Source organism: Apteryx mantelli, chromosome 3 (assembly GCF_036417845.1).
Source record: "Apteryx mantelli isolate bAptMan1 chromosome 3, bAptMan1.hap1, whole genome shotgun sequence".
Lineage (NCBI taxonomy): Eukaryota > Metazoa > Chordata > Aves > Apterygiformes > Apterygidae > Apteryx > Apteryx mantelli.
Window position 1 is genome coordinate 34,901,950 of NC_089980.1, and position 25,355 is coordinate 34,927,304.

Below are 25,355 nucleotides of genomic sequence, written 5' to 3' on the forward strand. Positions count from 1 at the left end.
TTAACACCATTGTATAATTTTATTTCTAATTCTTAAAAAAATAAATGAATTTAGAAGAGAATCACAGTATAAGGGCCCTAACATTTTAGACCATTACAAGGTACATAAAAATAGAAGACACAGATTCCTTTAAAACTTTAATCCTTTGATTAAGCAGCAAGCATATCACTCTCCAGGCAAACACTGCTTAAAACAAATCCTACCTCCAAAAACAGGACGTGCAAACCGTATGCACATATTCTGCAAAGCACACAATAAAGACATTTTGCTATGTACATACTTATTTAGTACTACAAATGCTAGGAGTTCCCTACTGTGTGCTACAGTGTCTGTAAATTAAGAAATACTACCCATCTTTGACCCTCCCTCCCCCCTTCAAATACAGCACCTTTGCCCAATTATAGAATATTTAAACAAGATTAAACTGAATTACAATGTACTGAACAGTTTTATAGCAGTTGGTGGTGGCCAACTCTACTGCAACACCCAACATTGTGCATACTGAAGTCTATTGACAAGAGACAAGACAAAAATTAGCAAAGGTACAATACACACACCTGGGAGACTCAATGCTAGAAAAAAAAATTACTGAAGATGTATCCTATCACTGTCAACAATTAAAATGAGATACTCAGACAGGATGTCAAAATGTACCAGATGGGTTTCACAGCAGTTTTAAAGTCTGGAGAGCAGCCAGATTTGTACGTAGTTGTTGAGGGGACACTCATGACTCCCAGAACACAAGTTTCAGTGATCACAAATTTCTCAGTTTGTGTTTTACAATGCTGCTTTTCTTAGACGAGAGGTCATCTGATGCTTACATAGCGGCTAAGGATCTACTTTGATGCAAGAGAAAACTCTTAAGAAGGACCTTTTTGTATGAGACTTCAGCACATCAGTAAAGTCAGCTGTTTGGAAAGAAAATCTCTCAGGTTTATGATTTTGAGGATATGTCCGAATGAAGAACTGAACTACACAGTGTCAACACCTTAACTGCAATTTAGGCCATGAGTATCAAACTTTAGATTTACAAATGAAATAGCATCTGATGGTATGAGAGCTTCCCTTTGCACAGATGAAGTATCTTAGCCAACTGTTAAACTGATCATTAGACTGTTTACTTTATCTGTGAAAAAGACTAGGGACAGCACATTCCTTCTTCAAATAAGGGCTTGTTTTAGTCAAGGGCAAATCCAGTTAACAACAGAATGCATCTAAAATGTTTTTCAAACACTTTCAGGTATAAATAAAAATAACTTTTTAGAATAGCATGGCAGTCAACCTGAATGTTATTACACAGTTGAAAATGCAGTATTTTTCAAAACCTTGATCCAGATCAAACTTTTTTTTTTAAACAATTAAAGTTTCAGACAAGAACAATTTAATGAATACAGTGAAAAACCTTTAAATTTTCTAAAATTGGAAGCAATGATTAATACCCAAATGCAGATTTAACTTAGTAAATTAAAAAAATAAAAGCCCAGAAAACCTCAACCCAGCTAATCAACTCACCTAGAAATAGCAGAAATCAGACACTCATTTAACACGCTAAAATTGGGTTGGCAGCAGATAGCCCCTATTGCCACAATATTCTACTACCACCACCAGCATCTATGTTTTTATCATGACTTCTTAGGCAAGATATCAATGATCTGTCAATATCTATATGAACTGTAGACAGTCATTTACAGAGAAATAAAATTCTGCTGTACTTAAGAATAATGGTTCTCGCTACTGTTCCTCGCCTGCCATCCCCCAGGTGCCACAAGTTGCTGCCTCTCTCTCCACCCCAGCCTGCAAGAGGTTTTGTGGCAGGAAACTGGACTCCTGTTTTCAGTTAACTTACACCATTAGAGCACATGTGAGATATTTAACATGTTTGGTACAATAGCTCATCATGTCTTCAGAATACTCTTTCAGAGGAGTATTTAGTAAGAAAGTACCTTTCTAAAAAAGAAAAGGTGTTCTGGGAAAAAAACATGAAGAAACACCTACATTTTACAAGTGCATGAAATGCTTCTACTGTTATTTAAACAGGGCCAAAATTCTGAACCTAAGGCCATTAGATTTTTTGCACTAGAAAGTAAAACAAACAAAAAAAACACAACAAAAAACCACCAAACAAAAAAACCCCCCTACATTTAGGTCTCCTACAAATATCTAATCCTAGATTTGCCAAACTACTTTTCTGTAGTTAGATACTTGACTACGAAGAACTGTAATAAAATAAATAGAGTAAAAATCAGTTAAACAAAATCTTGGTGTGTTGAACATTTATTCATTTAAGAAGTTAGCTTCCTTCAACAGTTATTCATATAGAGGAGAGCTGTATTGTAGGCATTGTTCTGCTGTACAAGTCTTCTACACAAAAATATTTTTATACAGATGGTTGTTGATGTGGTTCCATTTCTAGTTATTAGCTTGCTCCTCTGTAAAACTGGTCTGATACCTGTGAAGGCTTGCTCTTTTCTCCCCTTCATTATTTGGAAAAAAAGTAGACATTGATACAATTATTAAAATGTAGGAGTTAGCATAATTCTGCTTTATTTCTTCAGTGCAGAGTGGACTGCGATTCTGTCTGAATTCCAATAAGTGAGGGTGGCTGCTGGCCACTAACTGTGGTTAACACTGGCCTTGGATTTAGACGAGGAGGCATGGAATTAGCTGGGCGGATGAGAGGCGGGGGGGGTTGGTTTAGAGTTGGCCTTGGCTGGATAAATCGAGCCTGCTGTTGAAGTGGTGGGGGCTGACGATGGAGAGCAGGAGCAGCAGGAAGCGCTGGACGAAGTAACGGGGGCGGCTGGTTTAAAGTTGCCATGGGAGCGGTAGGTGCTGGAGCAGATGCCTGTGCTGGAGGTGAAGGGCCTAAACACTGAGTGGCCGGAGTGCTTTGTGCCTGCACGAAGGACAAAGACAAGATTGCATAAACAGCCGTCCTAGCCGCAACACAATGCAGTTGGGTTGCCACTGTCCACTATGCAGGAAACAGTATTTAAAAAAAAAAAACAAAACCAAAAAACTGAGAAGTTACTGAAAAGAAATCACCAACCAAAATATTATAGACAGCAGAACTAAAAATATTTATGAAGCAAGAGTCTTCTTTCTAGAGTAAGAACTGTATTTTAACAATAAAACAGTAACAAGCTATTCACTATGAAAGGTGCAGTCCTTTTCCCAGTTGGTTAATGACATTGGCTGAAGCTCTATGCAAGCTCATCATCATTCTTTAGAATGTGCTTTGCCACTCCACACCAGTTGTTAACCTTACATTATAATCACTAAATACAATGCTATTCCTCAATCCATGCTTACTTATATCTGGTACACAAAAACACACCTCATCTTCTTCATCAGTGCTCTTTCCTGATGGCACATTAGAAGTATTTTTTGTGTCCTCCCCTAAAGCAGAAGCATCACCATTAGAAGCCAGGGTTCCTTGTTCCGCTTCCCATTCCTGCAATACCTCCTCTAAGTTAAACCGACGCCTGTAGTTTACAAAGAAGTTCTTCACTTGGCCAACAGTCTTGTTGCCAATTACATCTGCAATAGCTTGAAAATCTTTACCATATTTGCGGACACCTGGAAGGCAAAGTAAATAACATAGCTGTGAAGAATCAGTCAGACACAGCTACGTGTGATGTATTTATAGAGAGAACCTATGGGACCTGCAAACCAAGGACTCGCTAATTAGGAGGACTTCTCAATTAGGAGAAGGCCTCAATTTCCCTTAAAGCAAAATAATTTTTTATTGCATAGCCATCAACATACAAATCAAGAACTTTATTAAAAGGTCATTACCCACTCTTCTTAAAGATTCTGGCTTACTCGCCAAGACTCCCAACCAAAAACCACACAGATCTGGCCTATAATGCATAAAATAAAATCCTTCAGCGTGCTTGGAGAAAGGGCAGAAGCCTGAAACAAGTTCAGGAAGGGAGTGGGAAGGTGAGTGAGCATGTGTGTATAGGTGTAGCAGGGGCTAATGCTACAAGTGTCAAGTGACAGATGTTGACAGCTTCCACAGGTTCCCTCTGTGCCAGCTGTGCATAGCTGAGATGGTTTCTTTGCCAACAGCCTGTATGACAGCTGGTCAGTGGGACTGGTAGAGTTCAGTAGCTGCTGGACTAAGCAAGTGCAGAACAAGGGGGACACTTTGTACGTCACTGTGTACTGCTCCCTCCTCCGTTTATGACATGCGGTACTGAGGCTACAAAGGGTCTGCCATTCACCAAAGTCTTTTTAAAGCTTTCATTCACCATTCAAATTTGGTAGATGAAACTTTTTTTTGGGACAACTGCCTGGGGAAAATAAACATAAGCTACTGGTGTCCGTTTACAATACAGTTCCCAGCACAAGCCTCCAGGAATTGAATTCTCCAGCAAGAAATTGCATGACAGAAGATCTTTACATAATTCTTTTTGTCCATTTTCATGTTGATATCAATAGGTCAGTTGTTTACAAGCACTTCACAAGGAAACGCTGCTGGTCCTTTACAAAAATCTCAATGTGGGCTTTCTGGAATTTCAAAATGAACTTTGTGGATGATAACACTGAAAAAAATGAGTACAGAACTCTGTAATATTAAACTTCAGTTTATAAGTCCAACCTTAGATTTATCAGTTCTCTCTTAGCTTTATTTAGGGTATATGTCTATTTCCTCCTCTCCTGCTCACGAGAAAAATAATTCTCATATTCTCCAGCATCCTAGAACACAGCTTTTAGCTACACTAAATACATTTTTCATCACAAATGTCCAAAAGTTTGGAGCTTAAAAGAAATAGAACATTAAATGAATTTATTTTACAGTGCTGTAAGACACACTCCAGATTCCATAAACAGAAGACTCCTTTTTGCTCTCAGCTATTCATGAGTGAACTAAGATTTGACTTGTTATGCGAAGCTCCTGATGACTAAAGCCATTCAGGACATATTATAGAGCTTAGAGGACAAGCATTCCATTTCACTACAGGAGCAGGAATTTATGCCTGATTTCATCCCTCACTTCAAGAAGGTGAAGCAAAGGATTCAGAAGGTGAAAGCCATTTCAAATCTGAAAGGCATGTTTCTTTTCAACTGAATTGTGAAGAGTATGGCCTTCATCTTGTTCTGCTCTTTTCTACTTTCTTCATTAATAGGTACTTATGATGTGGTATGCACACATGCAATTTAAGAAAAATTCAGCTCTAGGATAGTAACAGTTTCTGTAGCTGAAGCTGATGTTTCAACCATCAAGAGATTAATTACGGCTGGCTACATTGCTTTAGCTCTTTTCCTAGCACCTATAAAGGCATTCAACCATCCTGACTGCAAGAACCTTGGAAAGAAAACAAAGGGACCTAACAGTGCCACGAGGGAGGGAGCACATCTAGGAAGAGCAGAGACAGGCGTCTGGTTCTACACATTATCAGTCATGCAAAGTGCTAGCTATACTCTTCTAAAGCGGCATGCCCCCACAGAACATTCCCTCCAGTGTTTTAATATCCTTTGATTGTCACACCATTACCATCCTCACTAATTTATAATGATCATTAAGGGTCCACTGCAACATATCTACCATCCTGCAGAATTCATCAAATGAACAAAATGCCCAACAAAACAAAGCACACTGTTTCAAAAAATGTAGTTCAGACTTTTAGTGATTTCAATCTTTTCTGTTATTATTCTGCCTATACTCCCCTCTTCCCCTTAACCTGCAAAACAACTGAAGCTGATGGCTAAATCCATCTAAAGTTGACAGAGACAAGGTCTTAAGCCTATTTCCAGGCAGACAGGTTGAAGACAGTGTATCATGCCTTCACTGAGAACCCAACAATGAGAAACATCGAGACAAAACCAAACTTCATTAGTTCAGCTATACACAGCACTACTCATTTTGGATTCTTTTCAGAGGGTTTAGTACTGCTATAGCATCATCACAATGACTTCCACACAATACTGTAGTAAAACACTTTTAACCTGCATTGGAAACACAGAGGAAGTTCCATATATGTCTATGAAAGTTTTATATATAAGGTGCTGGCACATCTGCAAGAGGACACATCATCCCTTTAACTCAAATTGGTGCACATTACACATCCTTACATAAATCCTGTGCTGAACACTACCCAAATTATTTCCAAAGTGCTTAATCTGCTAATCGATAAGAATAATTTTATTAGGTTGTTGACAATGAAGTTCAAAAGAACACTGCACAGCCTCATTTCACATGTATGAATGCTTCGCCCAGCTTGTTTGAAGCCAGCACTGATCATGGGGATTCTTCAAGCTCTTCAAACCTCTGCCCAGGTAAGAGGTGCACTTGAACACAGGCATGCTCAGTATTACAGTGTTTCATCTTAGATGTCTAACTCTGAAACTCATAAATCCAAGTATAGTACTGCCTACCCTGTCTAATGCTGTGCAGCACAGCCAACACTGACACGCACACAAAAACATTAGCCTGGTTCACAAAGCAATATAATGCAGCACCACAATGACACAGAAATAGTTATTTAACCCCAACCTCTGGATTATGACTGCAGCTCCACTGTGATGGGATTACAGTGCTCCTGGCAACTAGCTCACACAGTGTTAGACTCTGGATTTCTCAACTGTTTTCCACTGCAATGAATTGAAAGCAATATACTGCTTTTCAATTCAAATTTGGTTGTTTTGAACAAGTCTTGAAACACTTTTGCAGTTACAATTTTGATGTGGCTGAGATTTTAGTTTGAAAACATGATTGCGTGTACACATTTCTATACACAAACACCTCACATGACACACTGGCCCATTACATTCAGTAACTATTCAGGCATAAAATTTAACAGTAACCTGGTGAAATATACTGCAAAAGATTGGCCCAGTGATCTTCTTCAACTCTGAGTCCATAACCCTGTTGCAGGCAGCCACACTAATTTTGACATACTCATCTTCATTTTAGTATTTTTGTTTATTACCTCCTCTTTAGTTACTAAACTCCTGAGATCACATTAACCCACGCAGAAACTACAAGAATTATTTCATTTTAGAAAAAAGAGCACCAAAATCATTTTACTGCAGATAATTTTTCTGATTCCACAGTAGGATTTAATGCTTAAATTCAAGTGAACAAATCATGGAAGCGCAACCTACCTGCTTAGTGCTTATGATTTCAGTAAAATTGTCAAGTATCTAAAAGTATGTGCCAGGTTGTATCAATATATTTGATGTACTAAACCTACTTTAAATGTACAAACTAAATGTCCCCATGCTCAAGCCTAACAAACACTATGGTGACCTTCAGCATAGCCACCATGGCTACTTTCCTTTAAAAGCAGAGTCAGAACAAAAAAAAAAAAAAAAAAAAAAGCACTGTGGACCTTTCATACATTAGCCTAGTAGCTCAAGCAATATTTGGAAGTGAGAGATCCGAGTCCATGGTGTTCCTCAGCCTGAGGGACAGGAGGCTTAAACCTATGACTCTCACAATCCAGGAGAGAGACTCCATGACCAGACAATAGGTAAGAGAGGGATAATAAGAACACTTTGTCCCTTGTATTAAGGCTTCTCCCCTTTTATGCAGTGGCAAAGGAAAGGGACTAAAAAAAAAAAACCAACCCCAAAACACGTAAGAAGCACATGTAATTCAGTGAAAACAGTAGTCTTCTAGTAGTCTTGACTTCCCATTCCACCCTTAAGAACCAAAGCTGACTACCTATGCAAAATAGAAAGCATTCCCTAGAGGAGGGACCAGGAGCTAGAACTCCTTTCCAGGGAGTCATTACCAACCCCTCATGCTCTTCTGCCCATTCTCCAGTTTTGTTATTTACCTTGTTGATTACACAACAAGTTTAACAAGCATACAACAAGCTCAACAAGTTTAACAAGAGCTCAATGCATTCTTATCACCTCCCAACCCGATCCTTGGTTACAGCTCTGATAATCAAACTATGGAGATGCAAGATAGTTTGAATCCTTCGATCCTAAGGCAGGCACAAGGAAGCTGGGTATTCCCACTTCTCCAGCAAGCAGTCTATCTACTAGACTAGATACTAAAGGTAGAAACCTCTTTCAGATGCATTTGAAAAAGAGTGAGCTAGTTAGCCATCCTGAGAGAAAGACTGCAAACAGTTTGGAGATGTGATCCCAGTCTCAGAGGCATGCAAATTCAAGAGGCATGATTCCAGAGTCACCCTTTTCTTTAGCATCTCCTTTCACACTTCAAAATAAACCTAACTTTAGGTTAAGTATAGGTCACTTGGCTAATAACTACCAGGTATGACACACTTGACAATTTTGCACTGATACCCTGATCCAACTGAAGGTTTTGTACTAAAATTCAGTCTTCAATTTTAAAGCAGGTGAAGAATAGAGGAAAATAAAGATGTGAATGATTAATATTATCTTAGAGCTGATTTATATTATCTTAGAGAAGATTATCCATAAAAACAAATCAACATATAGTGACTTCAAGACAGTAATGGACTCATAAATATTTCCCTTATGCTTTCCTTGATTAGGTAGTGCATGTTAAGGCAAGACAAAAGTCAGTTTTCCTTCAAATAAATGAGTAACTGCAAGTTCGCTGTATCAATAACCTGGAAAATTTTATTTTTATCCAATAATACCATTAGTACAGTGTCCATATCTGGCTTCAGACTCAAAGGCCTCCACTGGCTAGATATCTGCTCTATTATTCCCTCATGAACAGAGAAAAATAACTGTAAAAGTTATTTCTGCTTTTTCCTACTTTAAGGATATATAGAGGTGTCTTAACAAGTGTTGAAAATTATGATTTCGACTATTACTTCAGTCTTCCACTTTAGAGAAATTCTTTTAATGTCATTTAGAATATGAATGAAGGGGCTTTTTGGTACTATGTAGAGCTGTTAAACCCAGCTTAGCTTCTCTATTTAAGATTTAATAGGAGCAATTGAAAGACCAATATCATTTTGCTTGAATTTATATGCTACATATTCTCACCATTTTTTTTTTTTGTTGTTGCCTTCCCAGTGACTTTCTTGTGAGACCAGATAAAATTTAGCTTTCATTTTATAGGAAAGTGTAAACACATTCCTGAACACCTCTCAAAATCCTTTGCATCAGGTTTCAAGTCACTACTACTATTAACATACCTTGTACTGCAAGAAGCTGCTCTTCTGTGGTCCAACGGGCATTGATTTTCTGATTAGACTATTAAAATTAGAAAAATGGCACAAAGATCATTAAAATGTTTCAACAGCTGTAAAATATCTGAGCATCAGAATGTGTTTTAGTTGCACTACAGTTTGTAACATAGGTAAAAACCTCTTGCTCAATAAACCATGAATTCATAAAGTTTAGGGCTGCTTTCATGAAGAGGAAGTAGTATTCAGAGGATTTCAGTTTAGAACTAAAGTGATATTTTTCCCCTCTGCTTTATTGCAGTTTTTCAGTTTCACCTATATCCTAACTTATGCACAAGCTAATGATCTTTATGCAGACAGAATTTGAATTTATAGTTAAATTTATCTAAACTATTAGAATTTGATGTCTGGAGTGCTTTGCGTTTTTGTTATGTTTCATATTCAATCCTTTAAAACAAACAAATGGTTTCCTCCATTTCTTTACTCATCCAGTTAACATAAGACAAAACAAAAACCTACTACTAATTTTTTATAAAGAGGCCAGACTCACCACTGCATACATTTGAATGGATCCTGTTTAAATTGCTGCTGAAATGCAAGCACTATGCAGCAGCAAAAGACATTTCTGTAGTTTCCCACTAATGTAAGTGCAAGGCCACAAGTTCTAATATTTATTCTGATTTACCTCAGGAGGTTTGAATTCTTCAATCCCGCCTTCCATTTTCTGTTTAAGTGCACTGTTTACTTGCTTAGCATTTTGAACCTTGGTCAAAAACAACAAAGTTAATCAGCTCCACAAAGAAAGTTGGTCACTTTACACATATATCTTCACTAGGATTGCCACAAGTGTACCTCCTAAGTTAGAAAGAGAAACATTATGGTTTAAGGCTTCTCTACTTTTAACTGTTAAAAAAAAAAAAAAAAAGATACACACAGTTTACTATGGAGAGAAAAAAGTATTTAAGCCAGCCTTTCAAAAGAACAGTTTATCTGCAGGAATATTAAAAGGACATACAAAGCAAGTTTTGACAATGTTATATATATTCTGGAAGAAGAATGCAGAATACTCTAGAGAAAAGCTTGGTTCTTAGCTTTCTAAGTGATATGTACTGTATAAATAAACTTCTACCTTCTCCAAAAAGTACTTGGGGGGGGGGGAGATGGAGGAGAAGACTTATAAGCTATTTCCAGTTAGCTTCTTCTGACAGACCACTTTTTATTGACCTTATATCACCGCAATTTCCATAAAGGGTTTCCTTGAAATAGTGTAATATATGTAGATAAAATATTTTAGTCTACAAGAAGGAGTGAACTTTTAACTCGCACATAAATATATTTATTAACCATTTAAAGCTAAGTAATGCACATAAGGTAACACACGTGAGAAAATTTTGCATACTATGGTGCACAGCTATTACAAGGGTTCTTTAAGTATGGACATAAAAGCAGACAATTCAGTGGGAGATTCTAGAGGCTGCATCTCCGAGATCACTGAAAGGAGAGAGAGAAAAAAACAAAACAAAACAAAAAAACCACTCCCACACCCTCAAGGATGTAACTCACCTACACTTAGGCTAAAGAGTGAAACCCACCTATGCTATTTAGCCCCAAAGTCCTGCTGTGATAGAAAGAAGCGTATTTCTCCTGCAAAAGAATACAAGGGAGCAAAAAGCCCATGAAATCCTTTGTGCATTCCATGATTTTGCAACACAGCAGCTCTTAGTAGTCTATAATGAGGCAGAAATTCCAGCAGATAAGCCTTGAATTTGTTGCCACATCCCTCCTAGAAAGCAAGCATGCATGTACTGCAGTGTCCTGAGAAGCTGAACAGATTCTACGCTTCAACTTTAAGTGCCAGTGCCGCAGGTTAACTTCTTTATGCAAAGGAAGCAGGTTATAGTCCTCTTAAAGGTGAAGACTATAAAGCAGTTCTCCTAAATGTAGTAAGAATGCTCAACATTTTAAGCAGAGAAATAATTAGCTCCATATTTCCCCGCGCCCTCTTCTTCCCCTCTCCAGGCTTTCCTGGATGTCCTATCCCACAGGATAGGACAACCCATCCTGAAAACAGCTACAACTGTAAGCATAAAAATCTTCCGTTGCTTCATTGGTCTCACTCTCACTTTTCATGTAAATACTTTCACAAAGTAAAAAACCAACCAAACAAAAACCACACTCAAATGACCTCAGTTTTCCCCTGTCCCCAAATCAACATTGTTTTCATATCATACACTCCTCTCAACAATTTTTTTTTTAAAAGGAAGTCATTTTGAGTGATGAAGAGTTGAACAAATATAACAACAAAACTGAAGAACAGCTAATGTCCAGCATTTTTGGTGATCACTGTGGAACAAAATTAGAAAGACTCATGTTAAAGAAGTTTCAGAATCTTCACAGAAAAGCTTCAAAAACTTTACAAGAGCAATCTGAGATGAAAACAAAACAAGACCAATAACCCATGGTACCTGTCGCTTTAATGAGATTAGTTCCATATCCAGCTGTCTAAGAATTGTGTTGGCTGCATTGGGACTACAGGAAACTGCTATCACATCTTCCTGGGTCAGGTACATGCCTTTTGGTGGACGGCATTTGGAACGCTGAGAATGGTGGCGATGCTGTAAGCTCTGATAATCTCTTCTACCCAGCCCTATTTTGCTGGTCTGAACAGGCTGCTCATTACTGCCCTTTAATTCACAAGAAATAAACCGTTAAAGAATAACAGGATCTTACATATAACTTCATTAAAGTATCACATTGCATTGTAATGTCATATTTACAATCAAGAAAACCTAAGCTAACATCCTTCTCTCCATGTAGGATCCAAACTAATCCTCACAGATGACATGATGTAGCACACAACTCTGGGCAGGCCTGCATTAGTCCTAGGAAGGTAAATTTTCCAAACTTCAGAAATTTTTTTCTTGAACATAGCTGAAGACACAATCAATGGTACAGAAATCATGGTCTGAATACTATGAAAGAAGGCAGGAACCAGTAAACTCTGAGGTACTGAGAGGGTAAAGAATATACATACACAGCATCTTTAAACCAAGTAATGACTTGATTTGACAGTACTTTGAACTAACACATTTATTTCAGGTCAAATAAGAAGAGGGCAGGTGAAGGTCAGGGGAGGGAAAAAAAAAAAAAAGAGAAAGTCAAGAGTGGCAAGAGTGCAAAATGACACCTTCCACTGCTGCAAGCATTCTACCTTGAAAAGCTAAGTGCCATTTGCTTTGGGAGGAGACTGGAGATTTGGAAGAAATAGCACAGATTTATTTTTGCAGTCCCTATAAAAATCCGTCTAATTTAGCAAAGTTAAGTCTTGGTTGTTTGCTTTTTCAAAATGGAAAAAGGATAGCAAAGAGGAGAGAAAATCATTATAAACACTCTTTTGATATCTCAGACACCTGACAAATCCTCGCTCAAAGTTTCAGCTTTGTCTTCAGTGTGCATGTACATGATTCTGGTAGAGCAACTGGGAAGGCTACCTAGAGACTAGGAGTAGAGAAGCAAAAGACTTTCCCTATAAGGATTTTTCAGTTCAATGCACTGTTAAGTACCAGAACAGAGATGAGATTCAGGCTCTCTGCTTTTCAAGCAGCCCCCCCTACTGCTCCTCCCTGCCTGGCATCCATGCAGGTTAAGAGGAGGTGGTCATCTGATCACAGTGAAGAGAAAACAAACTGCAGCAGCTATTATTATTATTATGTTTTGTAGCATTAGTACAGATTAGCAAACAGTATTTTAATCTACTAAGCTTGACCTTCTGCCACATCCTCTTCTCAGCTAATGTAACATCTTAATCCGGTCCATAGACTTCATGAAGGCTATCTTAAAAGCATTTAGGACACTTGCTCCTACTGCTCCTGCGTGGAAAGTTGATATAGAGCCTTACATCTTTTACATCTAAAAATCCCAAGGTTAAGTTTACTTCTGGCCTATTTACACCATTTGTATTTTGGGTCGACATTGTTTTTTAGTGTGAAACTGCAGTTCCTGTCTGTTCAATCTGGATTTAAAGAGAACTCATCCTCTCAAGCTTTGAGCTTGCCAGGCTAGTGTTTGGCTTGTTTTAGTCTTCCCTGTGAGAGAAAGTTTCCATTGCGCTACACATTCAAGTAACCTAGTCAGTTTATATTTTGCCTAGGAAGTGAAAGTATGCAAAACCTACCAGAAATATCAGACCACAAAACAATATCATGTGGATCCAAATAGCTTGTCAGAAACTGCAAACCTATTTGTCCTGTTCCTAGAAGTTTACGAACATGCTACTTTCATTCTGGACTGTGTGTAATGATTCACACAACTAAGGAAAGTAAGTTGAGAAAGGTAGCCATTACTTAGAAATGGCTAGGCACCAAATTAAATCAACAGATTACAAGACTGTTACAGTCATGGAATTGAGGGGGGGAGGGGGGAGGAGTAAAAAGGTTCATATTGGAGTTTGTGCCATTTCAAGTTCTAAACAACATATCCCAACAAGAAAAATCTCAAGCTCTTTGTAAAAGAGGGGTCCTTTTTCCTCTCCTAGGGCAGTTAAAGTGATATGCTGAAGGTCACTGCAAAACTGGGAATGGAATCTAATACTATCAATCTCTTACTCAGCATCATTTTTGGCAGAAGTCCAAAGTTGTATTAATAATCCTAGATACCATTTCATGATCATAAAGAGATGTTGAAACTGCACCATCTCTCCTCTCACATTTTCAAGGAACATTAACTCTTCCATTTTAGGAAAAACCCAAATGTATTAAGTCGATTAAGAAAATAATGAAACATTTGGACATTAAACTGTGTTCTTCTAGTCTTGATCATAAATAACTTAATGTTTACCAAACAAACAAACAAAAAACAACCTCAAACTCTGAACATACCTGAAACACAGCGCTTATCTGTAAAACTAACAGTAAGTGCTCTACTGAGGACAGCAAAGTGTTTTTATGTACATTGTTATTACTAGAAAGCATCCGAATAAAGCCACAAATGAGTTAAAAAGCAAAACCTCAATATGGCTTTGGAAGAACAAAATAAGTTATACTTGGAAAAAAATGTCATTTAAATTTTAAATGTATAAAGAAGTCAGTTTCCATTAATTCCCACTCAGTAGGGGTGGAGGGAATGTTATTTTTACCAGGTAGAGATAGCATACATCTCTTAGAAAGCATTAAGATCTTTTATGAGATAGCAAAAGTAATGAGAGATGCATTTATGCACACTGAATGGCAAAAATAAAGGGTAAAATTTAGTTTCATTCAAAAGTTGTCAAAATCTTGATCAACTAAGAATCCTGTGATTTCAGCAGACTGCAAATAGGTGTATGTTAAGCCTCTTCTACTACAAGTTATATTATTCACAGTAATACATTCACAGAAAACAAACAAACTGACATTCACCATTAAATTATCTGTTACCTCCTTTTTGGCTTCTTTTTTGGGATCATAATCACTATCATTTCCATCCATTGGATGAGCTTCTTCTACATCATCATCACTAAGGACAAATGACAATAAGCCGGTCATTTTACTTTGTCATTATATTTTTTTAAAAACCCAAACATAAATGTATCTAGGCAAGATACAGATATCTGTATCTAAAGTATCTATTCTAAGTAGTCAAATTTTATGGTTATACTATTTGACATCTATTTTTGTGGCAGCTCTGTCTTGAAAACTGCAAAAAACTTATTTCCTTTATTAAATTCTTACAATTACTATGACAAGTCAAGAGTCCTAAAATGGAGTTTTAAAAACACCTGAAGTCAGTATAGCTGCTATTGTTACCGAAAAAATTTTCGCTTTTCTTTAATTCAGCCACTTGCACCAGCATGAGCATTTACATGGTCAACTAGAACAGGGCTAGAATTAAGCTTACATTTGCCAGGTTAGTTTGTTAACAGACCAATTCTCAACCACTGCACCAGGTGTCAGAATAACCCCTTGTGTCAGTCTGCAGGGTGCAGAAGGGGACAACACGTGATGGGAAAATTCAGGACTGCGTTTTTTTTTTTTACCAGTTTAGAGTGCTCAAGAACTACAGCATTGGGAAGGGGGAGAGCAAGAAGGGAAATCATCTGCTGAATTAATTCAGAGGAAAAGATAAAAAGAGAGAAGAATTAATTTAGCCTAGTCCAATCTAATCATTCACACAATGTAATTCTGACTAACTATAATGTAAAAAAAAAAAAAAAAAAAAAGTCAAAAAGTTCTAGCTATTACAAAAACCAAAAAGCTGTATTAGAAGCAAAGTGATTTTCTTCCATTATTTTCCAATTATAGGGTCACTAAATAAGCATATAAATTTTAGACTACAGGAGTTTGTCTTTTCAGTAACATATAATTAAATAGACCCTTTTCCTCTGGCTAGGCAGTTTTCCGTAGATGTGAAATAGATCATATCTGCTCATATAAACAAGAACATGCTACTTATACATTCAAAACATTGAATCATTTAAGATAATATTCCAGTATACTGAGTGCAGTATAATTTTAGTTTCACAGTAATAAGGGGAAAGCTTCATTCCCTTCTATCCAAGACAATTTAGCACTATTTTGAACTCTCATTCTCTTTGACAGATATTAGTTCTAAATGTGCTCAAAATAAGATTTACATAAAGATGTGCCTTAAAGTTTCACTATAAGGCAGTATTTTAGCGTTTTCATTGCTACGGCTCTTCATATTGGTTGACCTTTTAGTTATAGTTCTATTCTAGTTCTAATAACAAAAACACTCCCCTCCCCGCACCCTACCCACTGCAGTTTCTGTTAAGAGAATATGCAACACTCCATTCTAACTCAACACAATCATATAGGATTGGACTTCCCAAATAAAACTAAGCCACATCCCCAAATTTCAGGTTTTTTAAACCCTTGTTTTTGGAGTTATCCACTAAAGCCTAGTGTGTTATTACAACTGATACTGACCAGAGAGATATAGTTCCTAAAGCAGGCGTATCAGAGATCACCTGCTGAAAGCAAAGACAACATCACAGATGCTCAAACCAAAAAGCATAGTTCATGCTGAAGCATAATGGCTGGAAATTACTCAAACATCTCTACCTAAAAAGACTTCAGTCTCTAGCAGAGAGAGCTGCTTAAGAACATAAACCTTACCTGTCACCTTGATTATTTCTATTAGCTAGTTTTCGAGCCTGACGATCCATCAAACTTGTCCTAGAGCGAGTTTTTTTCCAAGAATAGTAATATTTTACAAGGCTTGCAATAGTTTTGTCTGGAAGCTAGAAGAATTCATTAACATATTAATACAATTTTTTATTAAAATTCTATCCAAGATTATAATTCTGCTCTATTTACAGCCACCGTTACCCAAATATCTTAAATGTGTGGATAACTGAGAAAGGAGAAAAGCATGCATTACACACACACATTTAAAAGGGGGGAAAAAAGAGGAGGGGAAGGTTTTTCATTAGAGGGGAAAAGCTATAGCTGCAGGAAATGAAGAAATGAACTTAAGTCTTACATTCTAGATTTTTCCTGAAGCTTTTCCACAGAAATCAACATTGAAACTTTAGTCCAACAGGAACCTTTGACCCAAGTGCATCTGAACTGCTTAATGCTTCGAAACAAAGTATTACTTTACCATTTGCTGGATCCTGTGAAAGCTCTTTCCATGGAAGCTAAAGGCTTGCTCAAATAGGACCTTATCTTCGACTGTCCACTCATCAGGGAAAGGAGTGAAGTTAGGAAGATCCGCAAGGGACTTCTCAATATTGTGTTTATGCCAGAACAACATGCCGAGAGCCTTTGAAAAGAAATAATCCCTTTTTGTTTTTAGTCAGCTTTCTAAAATGCTGAAACAAGTTACATTATGAAAAAAGCTTTTTTTTTTTTTTTTTTTTTTAAGATTGACTATCAGAATCCCTTCTCAAAAAGTATTTACAATTTTAGGACTTCCTCCATTGTCTCTATGTACTATAGGATACAAAATTCTCTTTGAGGACTGTATGAAGAGTGGGCACATTTGTACTCTATTAAAGCTATGATATCTAGACAATTTAAGGTTGGCATGGCAGCAGCATTTCTGAACTAGCATAAACTAGGTTGGTAGGCACAAATCTGACCTGTTTTCTTCCTTTACAAATATACATTGTCTACACAGTTCCTTACAGGCCTTCAGGCCTATACTATCAGCCCACTCAAAAAAAGAAAAAAAAATACTTTTCAGCAGCCAGGGGGTCATCCAAAATGCAAGTTTGAAAGTTCAAAGTGAGAGTGGTCTTTCTACAACTCTCCAATCCACAAATAACAGCACGGCCACTTCCATGTCATGTGTACCTAATAAGGAATGGAAATTTAAGTATATTTTCTTACATCATTTCATTTCTCAATATTCTTAAAAGAATTTTAGACTAATTAGACTTACTGCCAGGGAATCAATGACAGATTTGATGCCAAGTCTGGCATGGGAATTGGGAAATGTAATCCACTCAGTTTCAACCATGCAGTGCGGACATGATCACCAGTTGTTCATCAGCTCTCCAGACCCCTGATTACAGATCTTCTAATAACCTGGACACAGCAAACCTATTCTCTTGTTAAAAGGGCAAGAAACAAGCAGCACTTCTTGCAGAGATATTTTCTATTCCACTGTGAACTGTCTACAAATATTTTCTACCACAAGTTGCTTTGAAAATTAGTCTTTTTGTGGGAGATGTCCCAATTCCCTTTATCCCCTAACAGAAGCCAAGCCACAAACCAACATCACCAAACTGCAGGTATTCTAGATGTCAATGTTGGCAGCCTCTCCCTCCGATAGCACCTGACTAGTAAGTCTTTGCTATTATGAGCTTTCATCCTCCAAAACAAGATCACACAACAACATTGTTTGGAATAGGTAACCTCACTTTTACATAAATTGGTTAAATTATAAAGATTGCAACAGAACTAAGTCAGTGTAGACCAGTAGAGTTTTACCCTTTGCTTTTTATGGGATGGTGACTAAGGTTATAAAACAAATTGTGAACTTCTGATTTTTTGTTACTCTCAAACCTAGAATCTTGATAATGTTTTTCTACCTTTGGGGAGAAAAAAAAAGTCATTTAAAGTTGGCTTGCTTTTTTTTTTTTTTAATATGCAAGAGACCAATGCTGTCCCTTATTGCACTTAATGGTTCAATATTGTTCCATATTTGAATTCTAGTATTAAATATTAAATTTGTAAGCTTCTTGCCTGAGAAATTGTTTAGCCAAGTATACACACACAATTGCATGACATGCCCAGTGTACCAAGAAACATACCAAACCTTTCAAAAGTGCACATTACAAGCTGAGCATGTCATGAAAACAAAGAGCTCAATCTTTTGCAGAGAATCCAGACCACAACTGTATGCAGATCCATTTAATTGCAGTGTTTGCTGCCGTGCCTGAAGAGAAACAGCGTTAATTAATGGTAACCAAGGGAAAAAAAGAGTTGTGTTATACTTTTACATTAAAAAAAATCCTTCAAATCAGCACTCTCATTTCATAGCACTTACCTGTTCCACATTGTATCCATGTTTTTCCTTTGCTATTGCAATATATTCATCCACTGTAACAGAGCAATGTCAGAATTATTATTTAGTACTGTTCTGCTATAAGGTCACACAGAATTAGCCATCTAACATGGGAAGACACGGTCTTCCCACTCTCTTAATATATTGCATAGGTCTAGGTCTAACATATCCATAGCTGTATTCATAGTAAATAAGCCCAATGACTTTAATGCAATGTTTAAACTTATAAACTTTATACACAAGTTAATTCTCAGTGAAAAGGATGTTTTCTTCCAAAGTTTTACTGCATCAAAGCCATAAAGGTTCATTTATAAAAAAAGAAAAAAGTTGATTTTGTGCTTTTTCTTAAACAGTGTTTAAACAGTGTTCGTTGTTTAAATGTGTTGTTCTCCTATTAATACCAAAAGGTTTCATAGACACTGGTAATCACACAACATGGCCTGTGTGATTTGAAACAAACGCTTCAACTGCAAAATAAGAGAAGGTAGTCTTTTCCTTTCCCGGTAGTTCTCTAAATGAAAAATAAATGCAAGGGAAGCTTTGTTCTTTAATTTACTAATTTGCAACTTCTCTGTGTGTAAAATAAACAGTTAACAGATATCAGAAGCAATTATTCACAGTTATATTTAAGCATTCAAACTCCTAAGCAGACTTACACTTGGCATCTGGAATATTATGATATGGAGACCATACAAGCATCCCTCCATTATCTTTATCAGTGTATTTTGTAGCACCTGTAAGAAAAGTTAATTCTTAGTATTTATATATATGTCCTAGAGAACAGCTATTCACAGGACAGTAAGTAAAGGTCAGCCACATTAAGAAGGTCAGCCCAATCAATAAGGTGAGGGAGGAGAAAATAAATAAATAAATAAATAATTCCTTAAGAGTAGTGTTCAGGTTTGGCCATTCGATGTCTCATGAGGGACAACCGCAACCTGACATTAAATAGGATCCTAGTTACTGTAATTTGAGCATTAAAGTTCATTTCTAAAGTTGGCAAGGATGCCAAGTTACAGGTATTTGTGTACTTGAGTTAGAACAGTTCTTAGACAGTTATGAGAGTCTGTTAGTACTCTAACACTACTATGACTACCATAGGAGTATCTGGATCTACTATGTTTAGTGACAACACTCTTCTATGATGTGCCACGTTCACATCACTAACAAAAGCAACTCCCATCAGAAGAGCCCTTTACAAAGCAGCCCTATTTTTCCAGCAGGAATCAGACAACTATTACATTTCAGATGGAATCTCCATATGGCTAAAAGGAAAGTAAGGGTGACGAAGCACAGATGGGATGCATACAGGCAAGTGTGTGCTTGTAAGACAACATCCTACCCTCAACACGGAGCATCCATAGCTACAGGGATCCCTCCATCTCCGTATGTAGGATCCACGATATATCTTTATGAGAACCGTTTCTTGTTCTCCCTGCCCCAGGTATTCAAGGGGGCAGCAGCAGCCCTCCCCCACCCTCCAAACAAACAAAAAACCTGTATCTCAAAGTCAACATGATCTTTATCCGCAAAATCCATTCTCATTATGGACAGCAGATAGGAGCCAGTGGTTGGAAATACTAGGCAATATAGTAACTAAAGCATGTGAAAAAAGCAGAGCTGTAAGCCAGGAAGGAAGAGGAAGACCATTAGCTAGATCTCAAATATAGCAAGACTCCCACCACCACCCCGCCATACACCTTTGAACCACTTAGGAAAGGGTTTCCGTACTTCAGCTGCAGCACTCACTCCTCTGCCAATACCACTTAGAAAGTGGGGCTAACTGAAGATGACCCATAATTTATAAGCATTCTTAACTGCTTCCATAATGGAATAACTGCAATGACAAATGGACACTTTTTAAGTTTTGGCTACACATTAGAAGAAGTTAGGTAGGCTGGGAAGATGCTGTTCTGTATACAAATATAAAAAGTACTGAGAATAAAATGAAAATCTGGAAGCCTAAGACTTAAAAGGGAGAAATGGCAATTTAAAAATATGTTGGTTGCCCACATACAAAGTCCTGTCCTCCGCTTAACCAGAATCTTTCAGAATAAGAACAGAACCACAGAAACCAACAGGAAAAAGAACTAAACTTTGAAAATAAAGGACTGGAAGTCTGGGGGGGGGGAAGGGGGGAGAAAATCAAGGAATACGAGGACAGATGGTGTGGGGGGAAAAGAAAATTAAATTCTTTACCACACAATTTAATAACTTCAATATAGGAAAGCCTATTTTTATGTAGGAAGATTAGAGAGAGAAAAAAAATTAAAAGGACCCAAAGAAATGGAATCCATAAGCGACCTTAAATAGTATAACACATTCTTCTTGACCACCCCTTCCAAGAAGTGAGTGAATGGAAAACAAGCATTTAAATAGGCCAAATTCACATTAAAGCCTTTGGAAACTCCAAATCTACTATGACCTGCCAGAGTTAGGACTGTATTCTTCCTTTATTTCAACTACAGTAAAACTTCTCTAGCAGTCATCTTGCGTGCATCACACAAGTATGGTACAGATATTGTAACATCCTGCCACATCTGTAAGTGGCTCAAACAGCCAGAAAGCAGAAGGAGAAACACTTTCACCTCAAGAATAAAGAATATAAGGTACCACTAAAAAACCAAACAAACAAAAAAAACACAGGAAGAGACAAAAATCTGGAAAGCAGGAGATGGTCTATTAACTTGGTAAATTACTTAAGAAGATTTAGGACTATTTTATTAAAACCATTTTCACAGCAAACAAGTTTGTCTCATAGCTATAAGATAAAGTTGCAATTAAAAATTCTATCTCCACTAAGCTCCACCTCAAGAGTTGCCTGTAAAATGGGGTTCAAGGTGGAAGAGATGGTGGGGAGAAGAATGTTTAAACTAACTTCTCCTAGTTGTTGCTTTGACCCCAAATCCATTCCCCCCCCAAGAGACACAAAGTCAATTGACATTTCTTTAAACAATTTATTTCATAGACAAGTTCAGATTAAAGTTTACTATTGTCACAACTTTAATCATGAACATTTTATTCCTCAATGTATCACTGCAGAGCCTTGCTCACTGCAATAAACACCGGCCAAGCGAGACCAAAGGCTTGTCCTACAAGTATTTATTCTACTCATTTTATTATTCCGTATGGGTACCAGAGGGAAGATTTTGTATCATAGACTTCTATCTAGTTTCATCCATTACTGATTCCCTTCTCCCACCCGTTTGTTTTAAGGGGCTTATAAAGTATCCATTGCAAAGTATTTGCAGTACTGTAATTAAACACCCATTCGAGTGTATCTGGTAAAAGGGGCACTAGAACAATTTCAAGAAACAACAGGCAACATTAAAGTTAGTGTATTACAGATAGTGCCTATGTCCACATATGTAAACTTAGAAGCATGATGGAATGTCTATTACATAATTTATTACAAAAACTTTTAAGTGCGTCTGTGATAAGACCACAGGAGAACACTTTCTGTCCAACACTAACAGATGATGCCTCAAGGTTCATCAGAAAGAAAACAAATGAAAGCATTTACTTGCTGAGATCTCCTTAGATAACCAACCTACTAACATGGTCAGTACATATTTTTACACTTTATGGAGCCATATTTTAAGATCTAGCTGTTATAGAAAGTTATTATTACCTTGTCTTAGTAAGTCAAAATATGCACACTAATAAGGACAATACAATAAGACTTCCTAAAGAAAGACTTCCACCATTAAGGAACTGTACTGATAGGGTAAAGGAGCATATATTAGTCTCAGTAACTAGAGAAAGAGGGGAGCATCAATAGTTTTTCTCCTCCCCAGAGTACACTTACAAGCTCTAAAAAGTCTCTCTAAATAAGAGAGCATAAAATTAGCTCTGTAGTTACAACTGCAATGATACTGATGCATACCTAGCTTACAAAATTTGAGACTATGGAAGCTCTGCTGGCCTGCAAGGGCTGAAAAGTGTTCTTTTAATCAAGAGAAAAAGAAATACTAAGCATTTTTCTAATCTAAGTGGCCCTTAGGAAAAACAAGCCCAGGCTGCATGCTGAAAGTTACCATTTTTATTTGTTTATTTTTATTTAGGCAATGTAAAAAAAAAATATGGAAATGGTTTGTAATAGTACAAAGTAATAAACTATGCACACTCCTTTCTAGGGGAGAGGCATTCCCTTATGCCAAATCTGCAAAGATACGTGCCCATTTAATCCCACCCTGCCCCCTTCTTTTCCCCTGGCCTTTTCTGTGGCCTGTGGGGACCTGTGCCCATCAACAGGGACTCCAGCTTTAGGAGGCATTATGTGAGGAGCTCTGGCCCAGTCCTCTTCCGGTAGGAAACCATCTGACACCATTGGAGCCTGTTTGGAGAACAGGAAAGTAGATAGGCTTCATCTAACCACTATAACAAGGTGGATAAATGCTCCTAAGAAATCTTACTGCTCAGTGTAGTAACACCAAGGAGTACTCTAGCAATTAACTTACTAAAAGTGAGGCTGTGCAAGTATACCCAGTATTCCTCGGGGCAGCGGGGGGAGAGGGAGGAGGAGGAGAGCAGCTCTGTCTGCAACAGTCGGGCTACCGCGGCTACTCCAGCAGGCAAAAGGAGGTGCTGGAGTTTCCAGCCAGGCACATTTCTCCCGGAGCACCTCTACGTGCAGGCAGGCCTGCGCTGCTGCCGGAAGGACGCGTCACTTCGCACCCTTTCCTGAGGGCACCCATCGCCCCCTATAAGATACCGTTAAAAATCACCTTGCTAGCTATGATATGCATTAGGGGGAAGGAGGAAAAAAAAGAAAGAATAATAAAAAAAGAAAGAGACAAGAACATTAACCGACAGAATCCCGCCTTGTTGTGCCTCACCGCCTCCCGCCGCTCACACACACACACCAGTGCTGGCAACTGAGCTTCCCCGCTGCGATGCTCCCACCCTGCCTCCCCCCGTGAGTTCACACGGAGCAGATGCTGCCCCTGCGAGCCCCCAGCGACCGCGCCAAACGGCGAGCACAAAGGCTCGAGGGGAAGGGGGGGGAGAAAGAAAAGGAAAAAAATGAGGAAAAAAAGGAAAAAAAAGCTTTAACCTTAGCAAAGGCGGCGCCGGCAGCACCCCCCCGCCCCCCCGTCCCCCCCCCGCCGGCAGCGCGGGGCGGCGGGCGCGGCGCGGGGCCGCGGCGGCACTCACCGGGCTCGAAGTCGGGGATGCGCGCCTGGTATTCCGCTCCGACCCTCATTCCTACATCTGCAGCACACGCCGGGCACGGCAGGGCAGGGCAGGGCACGGCAGGGCAGGGGAGGAAGGCGCGCGGCGGTTAGCGGCTCAGGCGCGCTGCGGCGCGGCGCGGCCCCGCGCGGCGCTGCCCCGGCTCCGCCGCCCGCCCGCCCGCCCCGCACCAGCCCCGCCGCCGCCGCCGCCGCCTCGCGAGCCGCCTCCCCGCCGCCCGCCGCGGATTAAGCGCGCCGCTGGCGGCGGCGGGGGGGGCGGCGGGGGGGAGGGGGCAGCCCGTGTCGGCAGAACAATGGGGACGGCGGCGGCGGCTCCCGGGAGACACTCCCCATCGTTAGGCACCGCGGGGCCGCCCGGCAGCCGCGGGGCCGCGCCGCGCGTTCCCGCCCTGCTCCCTCCCCCCGCGCCGCGCCGCGCGGAGCGGAGCAGAGCAGAGCAGAGCGGCCCGGCCGCAGCACACACGCGCGCCAGCGGCAGCCGCCGCCGCCTCCCGCCGGCGCTGGAGCAGCGGCGGCGGCGGCGGCAGCTGCAGCAGCGCCCGCGCCGCCCCCGCCCCGCCGGCGGGGGGGGGGAGGGGAGGCGGCTCGCCCCCTCCCCCCCCGCCCGGCCCCCTCCCCCGCTGGCGGGGCTGCCCGGGGCCGGCGCCAGGCTCGCACCGTGCTCGTCGCCACTGTCGCCGCCGCCGCTCTCCGGCTCCGAGTAGTGCCCGTTGGAGGGGCTGCTGCTCTTGGCGCCGCCGGTGGCGGCCCGGCTCCTGCCCCCCAAGAACTCCGCTCCCTTCTCCATCATGCCCGGCATGGCGGGGCTGGGGGGGCGGGCGGGGGAGAGCGGCAGCGGCGCTGGCGGCTCAGGGGGGGAAGTTAATACGGAGCCGCCATGTTGCCCCCTTCCCGCCCCCCCTCCCCTCCGGCCGCCGCGGCGCCGGCACCTCCCCCTCCCCCGGCGCGGCGCGGCCCGCGGGGATCCCTCCGCGCCGGCCCGGCCGGATCTACCCGAGAAGGCGGGGATGCCGCCGGCGGCGGAAGGATCCCTTCCCCGGGGGCACCGGGGCGCGGCGGGAGGTCTCCCGGCGGGCGGGGGCGAGGGGCGCGGGGACTATTTCCCCCCCGGCCGCGCAGGGATCCCGGCGGCCGCCGCTAGCGGTGCCGCTGCCGGCGGAGGGGGCGGCGCGGTGGGGTCCGTCCGCGGTGGGGTCCGCCGGGCGGCCGGGCGGCGGGTGACCTTGGAGCGGGGCGGCGGGCGGGGGTGGGCGAGAGGCCGGCGGGCGGTGCCCGCCGCGGGTCGCTCTGCAGGGACTTCGAGAGACAGGAGCTGCGTGCGGGGCGCTGCGCTGCTTCTGCCGTTTTAAACTGAACTGATTTTTTTTTCTTTTTAACCAACTCCTTTGTATTCCTGAGCGCTCAGGTGTGCCCACCCATTTCCTGTCACGGTACCCACGTTTCAGGATAAAACGCTGAGGCGGGCACCAGATAGAGGTTGAGTCACCGCTATGATAACACTCATGGTACCTGAAATGCTTTAGTTTGGTTTTGTCACTACACAAATGCATGTAATGATGTT

General features: G+C 40.4%; 1 protein-coding gene across 7 annotated transcripts; it reads right to left on the reverse strand.

The window, feature by feature from the left end:
* Positions 1-24,620, reverse strand: RCOR3 (REST corepressor 3). Of its 7 annotated transcripts, none has more exons than XM_067293101.1 (12): positions 24,452-24,620; positions 23,754-23,810; positions 19,253-19,330; positions 18,579-18,631; positions 16,686-16,847; positions 16,199-16,323; positions 14,501-14,579; positions 11,552-11,770; positions 9,772-9,849; positions 9,096-9,153; positions 3,338-3,579; positions 1-2,896 (listed from the first exon to the last, which is right to left on the reverse strand). In XM_067293101.1, the coding sequence occupies exons 1-12, from the start codon at positions 24,591-24,593 to the stop codon at positions 2,552-2,554; spliced, it is 1,638 nt and encodes a 545-aa protein (XP_067149202.1). In that variant the 5' UTR covers positions 24,594-24,620; the 3' UTR covers positions 1-2,551. The 7 variants fall into 7 exon arrangements, with proteins under 7 accessions (XP_067149202.1, XP_067149201.1, XP_067149205.1 ...); XM_067293100.1 differs by having other exon boundaries at positions 14,483-14,579; XM_067293106.1 differs by lacking the exon at positions 3,338-3,579 and having other exon boundaries at positions 2,567-2,896.
* Positions 24,621-25,355: the final 735 nt, after the last annotated feature.

Coding starts and splice junctions, on each gene's coding strand:
- RCOR3 (XM_067293100.1), bottom strand. CDS start 24,593: ATGCCGGGCATGATGGAGAAGGGAGCGGAGTTCTTGGGGGGCAGGAGC. Junction 18,632..19,252: donor TAATATTCCAGATGCCAAGT/GTAAGTCTGCTT, acceptor GCTCTGTTACAG/TGGATGAATATATTGCAATA. Junction 9,850..11,551: donor TAATCTCATTAAAGCGACAG/GTACCATGGGTT, acceptor TTTTTGACCAAG/GTTCAAAATGCTAAGCAAGT.